Here is a 17990-nt window from a genome sequence, read left to right on the forward strand (position 1 = left end):
TTCTATACTTGGTAAAATCAAATAGTGTCTGGCCTCTCTTGTTTAATATTATGTATTTAAGATTCATCCATAGTATGGCATATCTCAATGGTTCATTCATTTTCATTACCATGTAGTATTCCCTTTGTGAATACACCACAATCCACTGTTGGTAGATATTTGGTTTTTTTTCTCCAGTTTTTGGCTTTTTTTTTTTAAGATTTATTTATTTATTTCAGTGACAGAGAGGGAGGAGAGAGAGCACACAAGCATGAGCAGGGGTAGGGTAAAGGGCAGAGGGAGAAGCAGACTCCTCACTAAGCAGGGAGCCCGACATGAGGCTCAATCCCAGGACCCTGAGATCATAACCCAAGCCGAAGGCAGACGCTTAACCGACTGAGCCACCCAGGTGCCCCAAGTTTTTGGCTATTCTTAATAAAGCTACCATGACTGTGGTAGCTTGAATGTGGCTTCTGTTGGATAAAAACTTAGGACTGGAATTGCTGGGTCACAGGACATGTATATGTTCAGCTTAAAAAGACAATACCAAGTAGCAAACAGTTTTCCAAAGCAGTTGTACTAACTTAACTAATTTACACTTCCACCAGTGATGCACAGTGTTCCAGTTGTGCCACATCCTTGTCAACACTTAAGTACTGTCCATCTATTTCATGTTAGCTCTTCTCACCAGTATTTTTAACAAATTATCAGTTATCTATTGCTATACCTAGTCCAATGCTACTGAAATATGCTATTTGCATAATGCAGTAACAGGAACTAAAAATACTTTAAAGAAATGAGGTTGTACAGTACATGATAATATGGCATGGAACTCTGACTTAAATTTTTTAGACCCACTATAAGAAATATCCATTATACTGCAACATAGTATTCACATATAAATACATATACAGAGAGTTTAACAAAACATTATTTATCCTTACATCTTGTGATATACTCTGATATTTTAATTCTATTTTGATTTTCAAAAAAATACTAATCATGATGGAGTGCCTAGCTGGCTCAGTAGAGCAGACGACTCTTGATCTCAGGATTGTTAAGTTCAAGCCCCACACTGTGCGTAGACATTATTTAAAAATAAAATTTAAAAAAAATACTCATCATGGCCTATAAAACTGATTGCATTACCCACCAATGGATCACAACGCTCAGTTTCAAAGACACTGGTATAGAGAAAAGTGAATGGGACGTGAAGTTTTAAAATCTGGGTTCACAGATCTCTTTACAGAAATGGCTAGTTTCAGGACTGGAGCAAGGAATATGTAAGAGCCTGGGACACCCTGCACCAGAAAGCAAGAAAGACATCAAGGACTAATGGAGTCCAGATCAAAAGAACAAAGAAACCAGTAAATAGCGCATTTCCCACTGTCAACATTGACATTACACCAAAAGAAAGCAATCAAACAAATCCAGAATGTAGAATATTCTATAAGACCAATGACCCAGTTTCTTCAATAAATTTATGGCATTTAAAGAAAAAATAAAAACAAAAGGGGGAAATTTACTGATTAAAAAAAAATTAACAGACTATCCAAATGCAATATATAGGTCTTTTTGGATGCTAATCCAAAAGAAACCAACTATAAAAAGATATGATTAATGCAATTAAGGAAATTTTAATATGAACTGGTATGAACTGATATAGAGTAACGGTTAATAATTGCATCATGGCTATATTTTAAAAAATTATCAGTTATAGATATATACTGAAGTATTAATGATTTAAATAACATGATGTCAACGATTTCCTTTAAGTACTAGAGCAAAATAAAAATAAAAATACTGGAGCAGACAACAACAAAAAGTGAGAGGAGAAAAATCTATGAAAAAGACTGCACAGTATAAAAAAATTGTCAAATGTACACTAAAACTGGAAATAATAGTAAACCTGCAATTTCCATAATATAAAGTGTGTGTGTGTGTGTTCAAATTTCAGCTCTGACTCATGATATGTGTAAATCAGTCAAGAATCAAGTCACCTCTCAGAGCCTCACTTCCTCATCTATAAAGGACAGTAATAGCTGCCTCAGCTAACTTACAGGGTTATCATGAGGCTCCAATAGGGATATAAATGTAAAAAAAAAAACCAACTTGATATACTACAAGCTTAATAAGATTATTAGCTATTGTTACCATAATCTAAAATAGTAAGAAAGGTAGATGGTCACAGATAAAATATCATATTGTTTCATTACAAGGTAACTACATATATAAATGTCAATACAAAAAAGTATCTTTAGATAATCCCTTCAAGTTCAAATTTTCCAGGATTTTTTATCTATAAATGAAGTCACTGATTTGAAATCACAACAGTCTCTGGAAGTACACTCAATAATCACCCATTTCTCTCCACCTGCCTTTATTTGCCAATCCCCTATTTTACAGGTTTTACAGGACCATAAGGATTAAGTGATATGTCTAAAAACACACAGATAATTTAGTGGAAGAGCTGCTACTGAACACTCTTTTTTTTTTTTAAGATTTTATTTATTTATTTGACAGAGAGAGAGAGAGAGAGAGACAGTGAGAGAGGGAACACAAGCAGGGGGAGTGGGAGAGGGAGAAGCAGGCTTCCCACTGAGCAGGGAGCCCAATGCGGGGCTCAATCCCAGGACCCTGGGATCATGACCTGAGCCAAAGGCAGATGCTTAATGACTGAGCCACCCAGGCGCCCTTGAACACTCTTGACACCCACTCAGTCCAGGGCTTGTTTCCCCACTCAGCTGCATAAATAACTTCATGATTTTGAAAGTTTTGCTCACTATGCACAGAGTTAGGCATTTGTACCTTAAATACTTAAAAAGCTCCACAATACCTGTTTTCCTCAAATACATTTATACTGTTACTCCCAAATATCACTAGTCTCCAGCATGAAGAATCACTCCGGTTTCTAATTACTACATGATAAACATACTGACACTAAATTAACAACCAATTCTTGTGATCAGCTAACCAGGCTACCAATACTTTGTATAAGTAATACACTAATACACACACACACACACTGAACAAACAGGAAGATGTATCAGATAAGTAAAAATATTATAGCTGATTCTGGAGCTAGAATAGAGAAAGTACAAGATGAACCTGGATTATTTTGTTGTGCCAGAAAAGAAGGAAGTATTCGAAGAAAACAGAAGTCAAAAGAACACAGAAGCCCGCTTAAAGGGGCTCCTATTTGGCCAAATCAGGAAATTTGTTTTTGTTCTTGTTGTTTTTCAAATCAGGAAAATTTGAACATCAAGGTGAATATAGTAACAGAATTGAATTGAATAAACAAGGAATCTGTGAGTTTGTAACTGATATAAACAAGCTGAAAGTTTGATGACAGAATATTTACATAGTCTCAAAGTACCACCCCACAAAATATTTAGTCATTTCAAAAGGAATGAGTAACTTTACAGTGAAAAAATGTGATAGACACTATCTTAACCAAGTGATCAAAGTTAACATCATTAGTAATAGGACAAATCAAAATCACCTAACAGGATGCAATAAGAGCATCACATCTGTGATATTCTTGCCAAAGGCGGTAACTTAAACCTAATTATGAGAAAATATCAGACAAATCCAAATTTAGGAAGGTTCTGCAAAATACCTATCCTATAATTTTCAAAAATGTCAACGTCATAAAATCAAGTAATGACTGAGGAATTATTCCAGATTGAAGAAGACTAATGAGATGTGACTAAAATGCAACATGTGGTTCTGAACTGGATCCTTTACCAATAAAAGACATGATTGGTACAAATAGTGAAATCTGAGTGAGGTCTGAGGATCAAATGGTAGCATATGCTGATGTTAATGTCCTGTTGATGATCATACTGAAGTTATGTAGGAAAATATCTTTTTTATAGATAATATACAATGAAGTACTCAGGAGTAATGGGGCACTATGTTAGCTACTTATTCTAAAATAGTTCACAAAAAAACAAAGTTCTCTATAACTGGACTTGCAATTTTTCTGCAAGTTTGAGACTTAAAAAAAAATTAACAGTCTAAATACAAACAAGAAAAAATAAAATAGCCATACTGTTTCATAAACATTAGAAAAATAGGGGCAGCTGGCTGGCTCAGTCAGTAGAGCATGTGACTCTCTTGGGGTCATAAGTTCAAGCCCAATGTTGGGTGTAGAGATTATTTAAAAATAAAATCTTGGGGTGCCTGGGTGGCTCAGTTGGTTGAGCATCCAACTCTTGGTTTTGGATCAGGTCATGATCTCATGGATGGTGGGATCAAGCCCTGAATCGGACTCCACGCTCAGCAGGGAGTCTGCTTGAAGATTCTCTCCCTCTGCCCCTCCTGCTGTGTGTGTGCATGCATGCTCTCTCTCTCAAATAAATCTTTTTAATTTTTTTAAAAGATTTTTTTTATTTATTTGACAGAGAGAGACACAGCAAGAGAGGGAACACAAGCAGGGGGAGTGGGAGAGGGAGAAGCAGGTTTCCCGTGGAGCAGGGAGCCCAATGTGGGGCTCGATCCCAGCACCCTGGGATCAGGACCTGAGGCGAAGGCAGACACTTAACAACTGAGCCACCCAGGCACCCCTCAAATAAATAAATCTTTTTTAAATAAATAAATAAAATCTTAAAAAAAAGAAAAATATTACATTATCCATAAGAACAAGTGTATTTTTAAGAACATAAAAAGAAAGAGGCAGCAATAATAGAACCACACCCAAACATGTTCAGAGAATGCCTCAAGGAAGTGTAGGAAGCTTTGCAGACAAAGTGGGTTCCATAAATTGTTTCATCTCTTGTCTGAGAGGCAAAGTAGCATAGCTGAATGAACAGGGACTTAAGTCAGACAGACCTAGGTTTGATTGCTGGCCCTGCTACATAGTATCTATGTGATCTTCACTAAACCCCACAAGTTTTTTATTTTTGTTTTTTAAGATTTTATTTATTTATTTGACAGAGAGAGAGCAGGAGAGCACAAGCAGTGGGAGCAGCAGAGGGAGAGGGAGAACCAGGCCCCCTGCCTAGCAGAGAGCCCGATGCGGGGCTCAATCCCAGCACGATCATGACCAAAGGCAGTCACTTAACCAACTGAGCCACCCAGGCGCCCCATAAACCCCACAAGTTTTTATAGAAACCCTTACTTTGTAAAAATAGGAATAATATCTCCTACCATGAAGTTTTGTGGTGAGTATACTAAATGAACTCATTTAAGAATTACTGTATGGGAGCGCCTGGGTGGCTCAGTTGGTTAAGCATCCAACTCTTGATTTCAGCTCAGGTCATGATCTCAGGGTTGTGGGATCCAGCCCTGTGCTGGGCATGGAGTCTGCTTGGGATTCTCTCTCTCCCTCTCCCTCTGCCCCTCCCCTTGTGCCCTTGCACTCACTCACTCACTTTCTCGCTCTCTCCCCCCACACCCCCCAAAAAGAATTACTGTATGTGAAATTAGCCAATAGTGTCTGGGACATAATAGACATTCAGTAAGTACAAGTGCCTAGCATAGTGCCTAGCACTTAGCATGTACTTAAAAAAAAAAAAACAACCTACTTAAAAAGAGGAGAGGGGCACCTAGGTGGCTCAGTCATTAAGCGCCTGCCTTCGGCTCAGGTCATGGTCCCAGGGTCCTGGGATCGAGCCCCACATCGGGCTCCCTGCTCAGTGGGGAGCCTGCTTCTCCCTCTCCCACTCCCCCTACTTGTGCTCTCTCTCTCGCTGTGTCTCTGTCAAATAAATAAATAAAATCTTTAAAAAAAAGAGAGAGAGAGAGAAGGAGAACAGGCAAGGAAAAGAAGACCAAGTGATGGCCAAAAAAAAAAACCGGAAAATGGAGAAGGGTCAGAGGTAAGAGTGGGCACCTGGATGAAATAGGTCTGCTGACCTAGAACACACAAGCATGAACTTTCTAGTGACGGCCAACTGACAACAGGGCAGTCTGTCATGAAAGGTACAGAGCACCTGTTACTGGCTCACACCAGAATGCTTCCGGAGAAGATTCCTGTATTAAGCAGGAACCTAGACTAGGTGAGAAGCTATGTCCCATGTGGATATGGGATGGGCAGGTAGGCTTACTCGGAGAAGAGAACAAAGGAAACCTGGGGAGAAAGCCACTATGCTGAGGGTGTGGTGCTCAGAAACAGAACCTCTCATTATAAAAATGGTTCCCTCAAACATTTTAGATCAGAGTTAATTCTTCCCTCCAAGTTATTTAGGCTGCAAAAATGTGAAACATACACTCATGTCCTCAAAATGTCTTATATATAAAGCTCAAAATTAACAATCAAATTAAGACAGTGAAACTGAGAAATTATGAGAAACTTTAGATATGAAGCTGACAATGACTCTGTCAGTTAATAAAGCAGGATTTTTTTAACAAACTATTTTAGTATGAAAACATCATTTCTCATAACTAAACTGTTGACTGACCCACCAGCCCCTGAAGGTTGCTTCCACTGTAACAAATACTTTATTTGATTTTCAAACAACAAACTGAAACCTTCCTGCTTCTATTAAGGTAACCAGGCAACACTGCTACATAACGAGCCTATTACTGCACACTGAGCGTTAGGCCAAAGGACAGTGGAAGTCCAAATCACAGCCTCAGGGCAGCAGTTACAGTTCTACGATGTCCACCCCATACAGGTCGCCTCTTGCATCACGCCATCATCACTAATGGCTGCCTGGTGTGTCTGCTCTGCAGATGATGCTATTTTGGTGTTACACCCAGGCCACTAAAGTGACGTCATTTTCATATTAATGGAGTGAGTAAGCAAACCACATCCCCAATAATAAGAGCAGTCCGTGTCAAAAATAAGCTAAACCAACCAGTTTAAAGCTATTGCTATAGGGGAAAAAAAAATCAATGGCTAAGTATATCAAGAAAATCTGAGAATGAAGTTCCTTAAGTAAGACAAAAATAACTTAATGACTCATTCAATTTCAATATGGATTGTTTTCAAGCAGACAAAAATTCAGTGTACTTTGTATGCAAATGATTTTAACAGATACACTCTCCTAACAAACCATACATAATATCTGAGTAGAATTTTCTAAATGTTAAAATGCTGTATGTCTTTTAAGAGTTTACTATACTTATGCCACAGAATTAAAGGAACAGAAAAGAAACAGAGAGACTGGATGAAAAGGTGAGATGGAGACAGACAAGAATTAAAAATAGGCTCTAAGAAAGCCTTACACAAAAAAATGACAAGAATATCTGTTCTACTGGAAAAATCTTCATAGATAGGAAGGAAAGCAGAAGATCTCCAACTTCAGTTGTACAAACGCTATATATGAAAAGAATATTAATTTCCTAGCCAAATCTGTGAACCAAATCTTTTCAAATGAGGATTAGTTGTACAATGTACCTCAAAGGATTACTGACAGGATAAAATGAGATGAACTTTGAAGAGTTAAGAGTACTTGAAGGCATGACTTTCTTCCTACTGTGAAACAAAAAATATGGCAGATTCGTACCCTGTATTTGAAAGACATATACAGGAACAATCTGAACTTCAAACAATAATAATGATAGAAATGGATTATAATATATTAAACAAAATGAGAGAGAGACAGGAAAGAAGGGAGGGAGGGAAAGATTTATTTACAGTAGTATGTCAACTAATAAGGAACAAGAGTTAGAAAATCATGATTTTGCAAAGACCAGAGTATCAACTGACTCAGCAAAATTTATTAGTAGTCTCTAAAATAGTGAGTAAAAATTTGATGAGGAAGAGAGTATTTACATTAACTCAAAATATCTCCCACAAATCACTTATTAATCATAGGAAGAATTGTAACTCTACAACAAAAACCCTGGTAGTCATCACCTTAACCAATTATCAAAGTTACCAACATCAATAATGAGTCAAACCTCATCTGTGCCTTATAATATGATAAACTGAGAACAAATATTATTTATGTGGTATTCCTGCCAAAATATATAACCTGAATCTAAAGAGAGGAAATACAGGTTATACAGACTGAACAGATAAACACAGATTAAAAGACATTCTGTAATAAATGCTCTATATTCTTCAAAAATGTCAAGGTCATGAAAGACAAAGACAGGCTGAGGGACCTTTCCAAATTATGAAGAGGGATGAAAACTAAATGCATTCTGTGACCCTGAACCAGAAAAGAAAAATTTATATGAAGGATAATATTGGGACAATCAGTAGAATGTGAATAAAGGTTGAGATTAGTATTAGTATCGTACCAAGTTAAATTTCCTGATTATCAGAATTGCATTGCGTTTATAAAAATTACATCCTTTTTTTAAGATGTATTTATTTATTTCAGAGAGAGAATGCGTGTGCAATGGGGGGGGGGGAGCGGCGGGAACAGGTGCAGAGGAAGAGAATCTTAAGCAGGTTCACACCCAGCGTGGACCCCCACACAGGGCCAGATCTCACAACCCTAAGATCATAATCTGAGCTAAAATCAAGAGTTGGATGCTTAACTGAATGACCCACCCAGGTGCCCCCAAATTATATCCTTCTTAAGAAATACACTTAAGTATTTAAGTATTACTTTAGTGGAAAAAGGGCATTATGACTGCAATTTATTGTTACAAGGTTCAGGAAAAAATAATACATATATACACAGTGATAATGATAAAGCAAATGTGGGAAAATGTTAACTATTAGTGAACCAGGAAGAAGGATATATGGAAATTCTTTACATCATCATCATCATTATTATTATTATTATTATTATTTTAAGTAGGCTCCATGCCCAGCATGGAGCCCAACACAGGGCTTGAACTCACAACCCTGAGATCAAGATCTCAGCTGAAATCAAGAGTCTGTCACCCAAACAACTAAGCCACCCAGGCAGCTGTACATTATTTTACAATTTGGGGGGTAAGTTTGAAATTGCTGAGGTGTCTGGATTTTGTCCCAACCCAATACTTTCCCAGAATTCTCTTTCTCAGTGAAAGGCACCTAGCATCTTGCTAAGGACTGGGGGTGAGGGGAGAATGGGAAGTTACTCTTTAACTCATAAAGTTTCAGTTTTGCAAAGTGAAGAGATGGGTGAAGAATGATGGTGATGGTGGCATAAGAGAATATACTTAATGCCACTGAACTGTACACTTTAAAATGATTACAATGGTAAATTTTATGTTATGTGTGTTTTTTAAATTTTAAAAAATTTATTCACTTTAACTAAAAAAATTCATGTATTTTACCATAATTTAAAAAAAAATTTTTAAAAAGTTAAATATAGGTTTAATGGCCCTGCCATTTCATTCCCAGAATAAATAGACCTAAAACTGAACTGAAAACATTCTTCCAACCAAAACTTGTAAACAAATACTCAGAGCAGCATTATTCACAACAGCCAAAGAAACAATAGAAATGTTGAAAAGATTCACCACAATTCAAATTCAAAGGGTGAATTCTTTATAATAACAGCTTTATTGAAATATAACTCGCATACCACGCAATTCATCCAGTTAATGTACACAATTCAATGGTCTTTGGTATATTTATGTATGGGTACAATCATCATCACAGTTAATTTACAACATTTTCATCATTTCAAAGAGATGCCCTTTTGCTACCAACCACATATCCCTCTATTTATCCCAGCCCTAAGTACCTACCTACTAATCAACTTTCTGTCTCTGTTAGATTTACCCATTACAGAAATTTCATATAGACGGAATCATATATGTAAGTTTTTTGTAACTAGCTTCTTTCACTCGACATGTTTTCAAGATTCATCCAGTTTTAGTGTATATTAATATTTCATTCCTTCTTATAGTCAAAGAATATTCCACTGTATTTTGTTGATCCATTCATCAGTTGCTGAGATGGTCATCTGGGTTGTTTCCACCTTTTGAGTATTACGAATATTGCTGCTATAAACATTTATGTACAAATTTTGTGTGAATATGCTTCAGTTCTCTTGATAGATACCTACCAGTGGAATTGCTGGATCATAGAGTAAGCCTGTATCTTTAATTTTTTGAGGAACTGCTGAACTATTTTCCAAAGCAGCTGAGGCATTTTACATTGCCACCGGAAATGGAGGAGAGCTCCAATTACTCCAAATCCTCACCAAAACTTGGTATGGTCAAGCCTTTTTTAGTATAACCATCCAAAAGGTGTGAAACAGCATCTCACTGTGGTTTTGATTTGTATTTCCCTAATGACTGAAGATGCTGAGCATCGTTTTGTGTTTATTGGCTACTTGTATATCTTCTTTGGAGAAATGCCTATTAAGATCTTTAGCCCATTTTTAAATTATTATTTGTATTTTTATTGTTAGGTTGTAAGAGATCTTTATATAATCTAGACATTAGACATATAATTTGCCAATATTTTTTTCCCATTCTGTGGACTGTCTTCACTTTCTTGATAGTGTCTTTCCAGTCATAATTCTTCAATTTTGATGAAATCCAATTTATCTTTTCTTTTGTTCCTTGTGCTTTTGTAGTATCTAATAATCCACTGCCAAATCCATGGTCATGAAAATCTACAGCTATGTTTTCTTCTAAGAAGTTTATAGTTTTAGCTGACATATTTAGGTCTTTGATACATTTTGAGTTAATTTTTACATATGGTGTTAGTTAAATTTCCAAATTCATTCTTTTGCAGGTGGATATCAAGTTGTCCCAGCACCACATGTTGAATAGACTGTTCTTTCTCCATTGAATGGTATTGGTATCCTTTCAAAAAATCAGTTGACCAAAGATACATGGGATTAATTTTGGGTTCTCAATTCTATTTCACTGATCTTTACAAGTACCTATTGATGCTTAGTTAAGTTTTGAAATCTGCTAGTGTACCTGTTACTGTGTTCTTCTTTTCCAAGACTGTTTTGGCTATCCTGGTTCCCTTTGAAAATCCATATAGTTTTCAAGTACAAGTTTTTTACTTCTTTTATTAAATGTATTAGTATTTTATTAGTTTTGATGCTATAATAAATGGATTTTCTTAATTTCATTTTCATATTGCTCACTGCAAATATAGAGAAATACAATTGATTTTTTTAATACATTCATATTGTATCCTGCAACATTCCCGAACTTGTTTATTACTTCTAATAGTTTTTAAATGGATTCCTTAGAATTTTTTATATATAAGGTCATGTCATGTGAACAGACAGGGATAGTTTTACTTCTTCCTTCCCAGGACTGATGCTTTTTATTTCCTTTTCTTGCCTAAGTACCTTGGCTAGAACCTCCAGCACAATGCAGAATAGACGTAAGACACAAGAACATAGCTGTTTTGTTCCTGATCTTAGGTGGGGAAGGCATCCAATCTTTCACTATTAGTATGTTAGCTGTCAGTTTTTCAGACGGCCTTTATCAGGCTGAAGAGGTTCTATTCTACTCCCAGGCTTTTTTTTAAGTGTTTTTATAATGAAATTATATTGGATCTTGTCAAATGCTTTTTCTAAATCGATTCTAAGATGATCATGGAGTTTTGTCTTTTATTCTTTTTTTAATTTAGTTTCAGATGTTGAACCAATTTGCATTCCTGGAATGAATCCCATTTGGTTGTGGTGTATAATCCTATTTACAAATAGCAGAATTTGGCTTGCTAGTATTTTGTTAAGGATTTTTACATCCATATTCATAAAAAAACACTGGTCTAGAGTTTGCTTTTCATGTGAGGTCTTTGGTTTTGGTTTTAGGCTCATACTAACCTCATAGAATGAGCTGGGAAATGTTCACTCCTATTTTGGGGGAAAGTGAAAAACTGGTGTTCCTATTTAAATGTTTGATATAAAGCCATCTGAGGGTGAGCTTTTCTTTGTCAGTAGGTTTCTGTTTTTTTCATTACTAATTTAATTTCTTTACTTGTTATAGGTCTATTCAGATTGTCTACTTCTTCTTGAGTCAGTTTTGGTAGTCTCTTTATACAAATTTGTCCATTTCATCTAAGTTATCTATTTTATTAGCATACGATTATTCACAATTTTCTTTTATAATCTTTTTTTATTTCTATCACATTGGTATTAATGTGCTCTATTTCTTTTCTGATTCTGGTAATTTTCTCTTTCTTTCCTGAGCAATATAACTAAAGGTTTGTCAATTTTGTAGATCTTTTCAAAGAACAAGCTTTTGGTTTCACTGACTTTTTCCTACTGTTTTTCTATTCTCTATTTCATTAATTTCCACTCTAATCTTTCTTTTTTAAGATTTTATTTATTTATTTGACAGAGAGAGAGAGCACAAGTAGAGGAAGCGGCAGGCAGAGGGAGAGGGAGAAGCAGGCTTCCCGCCGAGCAGGGAGCCCGATGTGGGGCTCAATCCCAGGACCCTGGGGTCATGACCCGAGCCGAAGGCAGCTGCTTAACCGACTGAGCCACCCAGGCGCCCCTCCACTCTAATCTTTCTCATTTCCCTCCATCTGCATGCTTTATATTTAGTGCACTCTTCTTTTCCCAGTGTTTTAAGGTGGAAGGTTAGGTTACTGATTGAGATCTTTTGACTTTTTTACCATAGGCATTTCGAGCTATAAATTTCCCTCTAAGCATGCTGTAGCTAAATCCCCCAAGTTTTCATTCATCTCCAAGTATTTTCTAATTTCTCTTTTGATTTCTTTTTTGACCCACTGGTGATATAGGAGTATGTTGTTTAATTTCCATATTTAGGGGTGCCTGCTTGTGTTCCCACTCCCGCTGTCAAATAAATAAAATCTTAAAAAAAAAAAAAATTCCATTTTTAGGGGTTTCCCAAATTTCTTTCTGTTACTGATTTCTAATTTCATTCCACTGTGATTAGAGAACATACTTTGTATTATTTCTACCGAAAAGGTGAATGCTACTGTATGTGAATCTTATCTCAAAACATATTGTATGACAAAATCACAGACAAAATGGCATTAGGCAATATAAATACTAACTGTAGCTATGCATCATGGTCTTTACTTACTTGAGTCTGCAAAAGCTTTTGACAGATCTACCATTTTCAAATGGTTCAAATTTTTACTCCGTTATGAGCCTCTACAAACGGTGAAGAAACATACAAAACCCCATATGTGAAACTAGCAAAGAATATGAAAAGTTTATTCTGAAGAGAGGAAATAGAAATGAAACACAAATATGAAGCTTCACTAGTAATCTTTTAAAAAGGAGATTTTAAAAATAATAATTAAAAAATAAAAGGAAATTTTTTTTAAGATTTTATTTATTTGTCAGAGAGAGAGGGAAGAGAGAGACAGAAAGCAAGCACAAAGAGGGGGAGCGGAAGGCAGAGGGAGAAGCAGGCTCCCTGCATAGCAAGGAGCCCAATGCAGGACTCGATCCCAGTACCCCAGGATCATGACCTGAGCCAAAGGCAGCCGCTTAACTGACTGAGCCACTCAGGCATCCCAAAAAGGAAATTTAAAGAAAAAACATTTTCCTCCTACCAGATTAATGGGTTTGTCTTCTGTTTTAAAACATTAATACCCATGCCTCCTTTGTCATGTCATAGATTAAATGACCAGGTAAGTGTGGGTTTATCTCTGGGCTTTCTATTCTATTCCATTGATCTAGGTATCTATTTTGTGCCAGTACCATACTGTTTTGATTATTATAGCTTTGTAGTATATCTTGAAATCTGAAATTGTGTTACCTCCAGCTTTGTTTTTTCTTTCTTAAGATTCCTTTGGCTATTCAGGCTCTTCTGTGGTTCCATACAAATTTCAGTACTATTTGCTCTGTGAAAATGCTATTGGTATTCTGACAGGGACTGCATCAAATCTGTAGATCGTTTTGGGTAATATGGACACACTGTGGAATATATTATGGGGAGATTATCTTCAATGCATGGTGTTGGGAAGACTGGACAGTTATGTCTAAGAGATTGAAACTGGACCACTTTCTAACACCATACACAAAAAGACTCAAAATGGATTAAAGACCTAAATGAGACCTGAATGACAAAAATCCTAAAACAGAACATACGCAGTAATTTCTCTGACATGGTCCATAGCAACATTTTTCCAGATATGTCTCCTAAGGCAAGGGAAACAAAAGCAAAAATAAACTACTAGGACTACATCAAAAGGAAAAGCTTTTGCACAGCAAAAGAAACCATCAAACAAAATGGAAACCTATTAAATGGGAGAAGGTATCTGTAAATGATATATCTAATAAGGGGTTAATATCCAGAATATATAAAGAACTTGTACAACTCAACATCAAAAAACAATCCAATTAAAAAATGGACAGAGGTGGGGTGCCTAGCTGGCTTAGTTAAGCATCTGCCTTCGGCTCAGGTCATGATCCCAGGGTCCTGGGATCAAGCCCCATATCAGACTCCCAGATTAGCAGGGAGTCTGCTTCTCCCTCTCCCTCTGCCCCTGCCCCCTGCTCGTGTGCTCTCTGTCTCTCAAATAAATAAAATCTTAAAAAAAAACCATACTGGACAGAGGACATGAATAGACATTTTTCCAAAGAAGATATACAGATGCCCAAAAGATACATGAAAAGATGCTCAACATCACTAGTCATCAGGGAAATGCACATCAAAACCACGAGATATCACCTCACACCTATTGGAATGGTTAAAATTAAAAAGACAAGAAATACCAAGTGTTGATAAGGATATGGATCATACATTGTTGGTGGGAATTTAAATTGGTACAATCACTGTAAAAACAGTACGGAGGTTCCTCAAAAAATTAAAAACAGAAATACCATACAATACCCAAAGAAAATGAAAATATTAATTCAAAAAGACATATGCTTCACTATGTTTACTGTAGCATTGTTTCCAATAGCCAAGATATGGAAGCAACTTAAGTGTCCACCAACAGATGAGTGGATAATGAAGATACAGTGTGTCTGAGTATCTGTATGCATGGGCATGCGCGCGCGCACACACACACACACACACACACACACACACACACACACGAATACTATGCAGCCACAAAAAAGGATGAGACATGCCATTTACCACAATATGGATGAACCGAAAGGGTATTATGCTAAGTGAAATAAGTCAGACCGAGAAGGACAAATACCGTATGATTTCACTTACACATGGAATCTAAAAAAAAAAAAAACAAAACCATAAACAAACAAGCAAAAAGCAGAATCAGACCTATAAATACAGAGAACAAACAGATGGCTGCCAGAAGGCAAGGGTTGGAGGAATTGAGCAAAATGGATGAAGGGGAATGGGAAAAACAAAACAAAACAAAACAGTAATATCCAATGCTAGAGAGAGACAGTGAAATTAGGCACTCTCATACACTTCTGGTGGTCATACAAACTGCAACACTCTGGGAACCAATTTGACAAGAAGTATCAAGAGGCTTAAAAAAAAAAAACCCTAAATGCTTTCAACTAGTAATTCTACTATGTTTAGGAAATAAACCTAAATACAGAAAATATTTTAGACAATATTCACTGCAGTATTATTCACAATTTAAAAAGTGGTTATAATATAAATGTCCAATAATAGGAGAATGGTTAGGTAAACTATAGTTTAATTATTGAGCAAAATATCATGTACCCATTGAAACTGTCTACAAAATATTTACAATATAAAATACTTCTGTTATAATGTCAGTGAAAAAGCAAAATGCAAAATCTTAAAAAAAAAAAAAAAAAAAAAAAGGGTGGGGCACCTGGGTGGCTCAGTCGTTAAGCGTCTGCCTTCAGCTCAGGTCATGATCCCAGGGTCCTGGGATCGAGCCCCGCATCGGGCTCCCTGCTCAGCAGGAAGCCTGCTTCTCCCTCTCCCACTCCCCCTGCTTGTGTTCCCTCTCTCGCTGTCTCTCTCTCTCTCTCTCTGTCAAATAAATAAATAAAATCTTAAAAAAAAAAACAAAAACAGCAAACTGAAGAAAGTGTTACCTCAAGCATTAACAATCCACTTCGTAGGACACTTTTCTCACAAGCACAACCTCACAGACATGTTATTCTCTTACATGGTATATCCATATATATATATATTACTTACTCTCTCAAACATACAATCCCTAGTTTTTTCCACTTAGGCTTTTAATATTGTACTTGTCAAAGTGTTTTGGGTTTGTTTGTTGTTGTTGTTTATTAAGATAAATGATACACTCTTTTTCCTGGGGCTCAGACATAGTTTTCTAATTCCATAAATATAATATTCTTCCACAGTTCAAACACATTTGTCTTCTTACATTCTCAAAATAAATTTGTCAGAAAGATTAAAAGTAAAACCAATTGTACAAGGTTTAGAAGCTGTTATGTACAAAAGGCAGCTAATTAAAAGCTGCAAATTAAATCAAAAGGCACAACTAATATACATGTATTTCTTTTAGTTAGAAAAAAAACTAAAAAAATCTTCCCAAACACTTGTTTCTTTGTAGTTGGTCTGTTTATTGAGGCAATAAAGCATAACAAAAAAGAACATGGGCTTTAGAATCAGAGAAACTAGAGTTTATACCCTGGTTCTGCAACTTCCTAGCTGTGAAAGATTGAGCAAGTTAAACTCCCTAAACCGCAACAGCCACCTTTGTAAAACAAGGATAAGAGTACTCACCTAAAGGACTACAGAGAACACATGAAAAGCTGGATACAAACTACCCTAATAAGCAGAGTGCATGTATTAAGCACAGTATACATGGCAGCTTTATAATAATTTTCATTTCTTTTGGGAGGATGAGGAAGTTCACTTTGTAACAAGTTACTCAGCTTTATACCTAATCCAACATCAAGAAACAAAAGGATGGCAGCTCTTAAAACCATTAAGCATCCTTGGTAATTCTTAGTTACAGATTCGGGATGGAGCTAAGCAGATCTTACAGCTCATACTACATCTTCAGGCAATGCAAACTATTCAAGAAAGATGCAACCCTGTATCTAACCATCACGCTCTTACCTTGCAGGCTACATCAACTAATCGCATCTGGATAGCTTGATTCTCTGGGAGTTTAGTGCCAATTGCAAGCAAAGTGTCCAACAGTTGAGCTAGGACTTGATGAGACTCTAGAAAGGAAGATGAAAGGTTGGGTTGGAGAATTTCAAAAGGAGATCACTAGAGAAACTAAATTTACTTGGGTAAAAAATGTACATTTTTGTTAGCTAGGTTCCTCTATTCAATCCTTGAATTCCCCTCAACCAAAAGCTAAGTTCCTAAAAGGATCATGTCTAAAACTTTGAATTTGGGGCTCCTGGGTGGCTCAGTCAGTTAAGCGTCTTACTTTGGCTCAGGTCATGATCTCAGGGTCCTGGGACTGAGACCCCCGCACTGGGCTCCCTGCTCAGTGGGGAGTCTGCTTCTCCCTCTCTCTTCCCTTCTGCCCCGCTCCCAGCTTGTGCTCTCTGTCTCTCACATAAATAAAATATTTAAAAAAATAAAAGAATAAAACATGAATCCTCCACAAGATTGGGCACAGTACTCCAAAACTGTTTAGTGCTTGATTAATTCAAGGGCTTTTCACAGCTTTCCAGATAAAATCCAAATTCCTTAGCAGGGCATTACACACATACATACCAGTCCCTCCATGAGGTCTAGCTCTGCCTACCTTTCTAGCCTCATCTCTTTAAGTCTCCTCTAGCACCCTTTTTTCCAATTACTTATGATTTCATGTCCCCCTATCTTTGCTCAGGCTAACCTCCCTAGAATTCCTCCACCCATACCCAGCTCCATTCTCAATCCCACTCCCCAGGAAGCACCTACTAATCTTGTAGTGTCACCTGCTTTACAGAACTTTTCCTTCTTCCCCAACAAGAATTGACTATTTCCTCCTTTGTGCTTCCACTGCACCTTGTACACTCTAACATTTTACTATACTTATTTTCATATCAGACTAAACCAAGAGACTGAAAGATCCCTGAGGGCAATGATTGTATCTTATTCACCTTTGTATTCTCTCAATCCAGCACCACTCATTATATGCTCAATGAAGGTTTAGTAAGTGGGCAAAGAGCCAAATCCAAATAAATCAATACCAATCAGCCAGATTCTCTTCTTTGTCTAAATTCTCTTTTTTGTTCCAAATATGGTTCTTTTAATGCTGGCTGTATAAAAGAGGATTTTAGATGGCATTCAGATAATCATTTTTACATTAATAATTATGTTTTTTTGTTTTTGTTTTTTTTTTA

The 17990-nt window shown here is 36.5% G+C and overlaps 1 protein-coding gene across 2 annotated transcripts in view; it reads right to left on the bottom strand.

The window, feature by feature from the left end:
* The window catches only part of INTS4 (integrator complex subunit 4), a 117244-nt gene that overhangs the window by 70981 nt on the left and 28273 nt on the right, over positions 1-17990 (bottom strand). For both annotated transcript variants that reach the window (XM_036113411.2, XM_036113402.2), the window contains exon 4: positions 16765-16871. In XM_036113411.2, coding sequence (XP_035969304.1) covers positions 16765-16871 — 107 coding nt within the window. The remainder of the gene's footprint in view (positions 1-16764; positions 16872-17990) is intronic.

Source organism: Halichoerus grypus, chromosome 11 (genome assembly GCF_964656455.1).
Source record: "Halichoerus grypus chromosome 11, mHalGry1.hap1.1, whole genome shotgun sequence".
Taxonomy (NCBI): Eukaryota; Metazoa; Chordata; class Mammalia; order Carnivora; family Phocidae; genus Halichoerus; species Halichoerus grypus.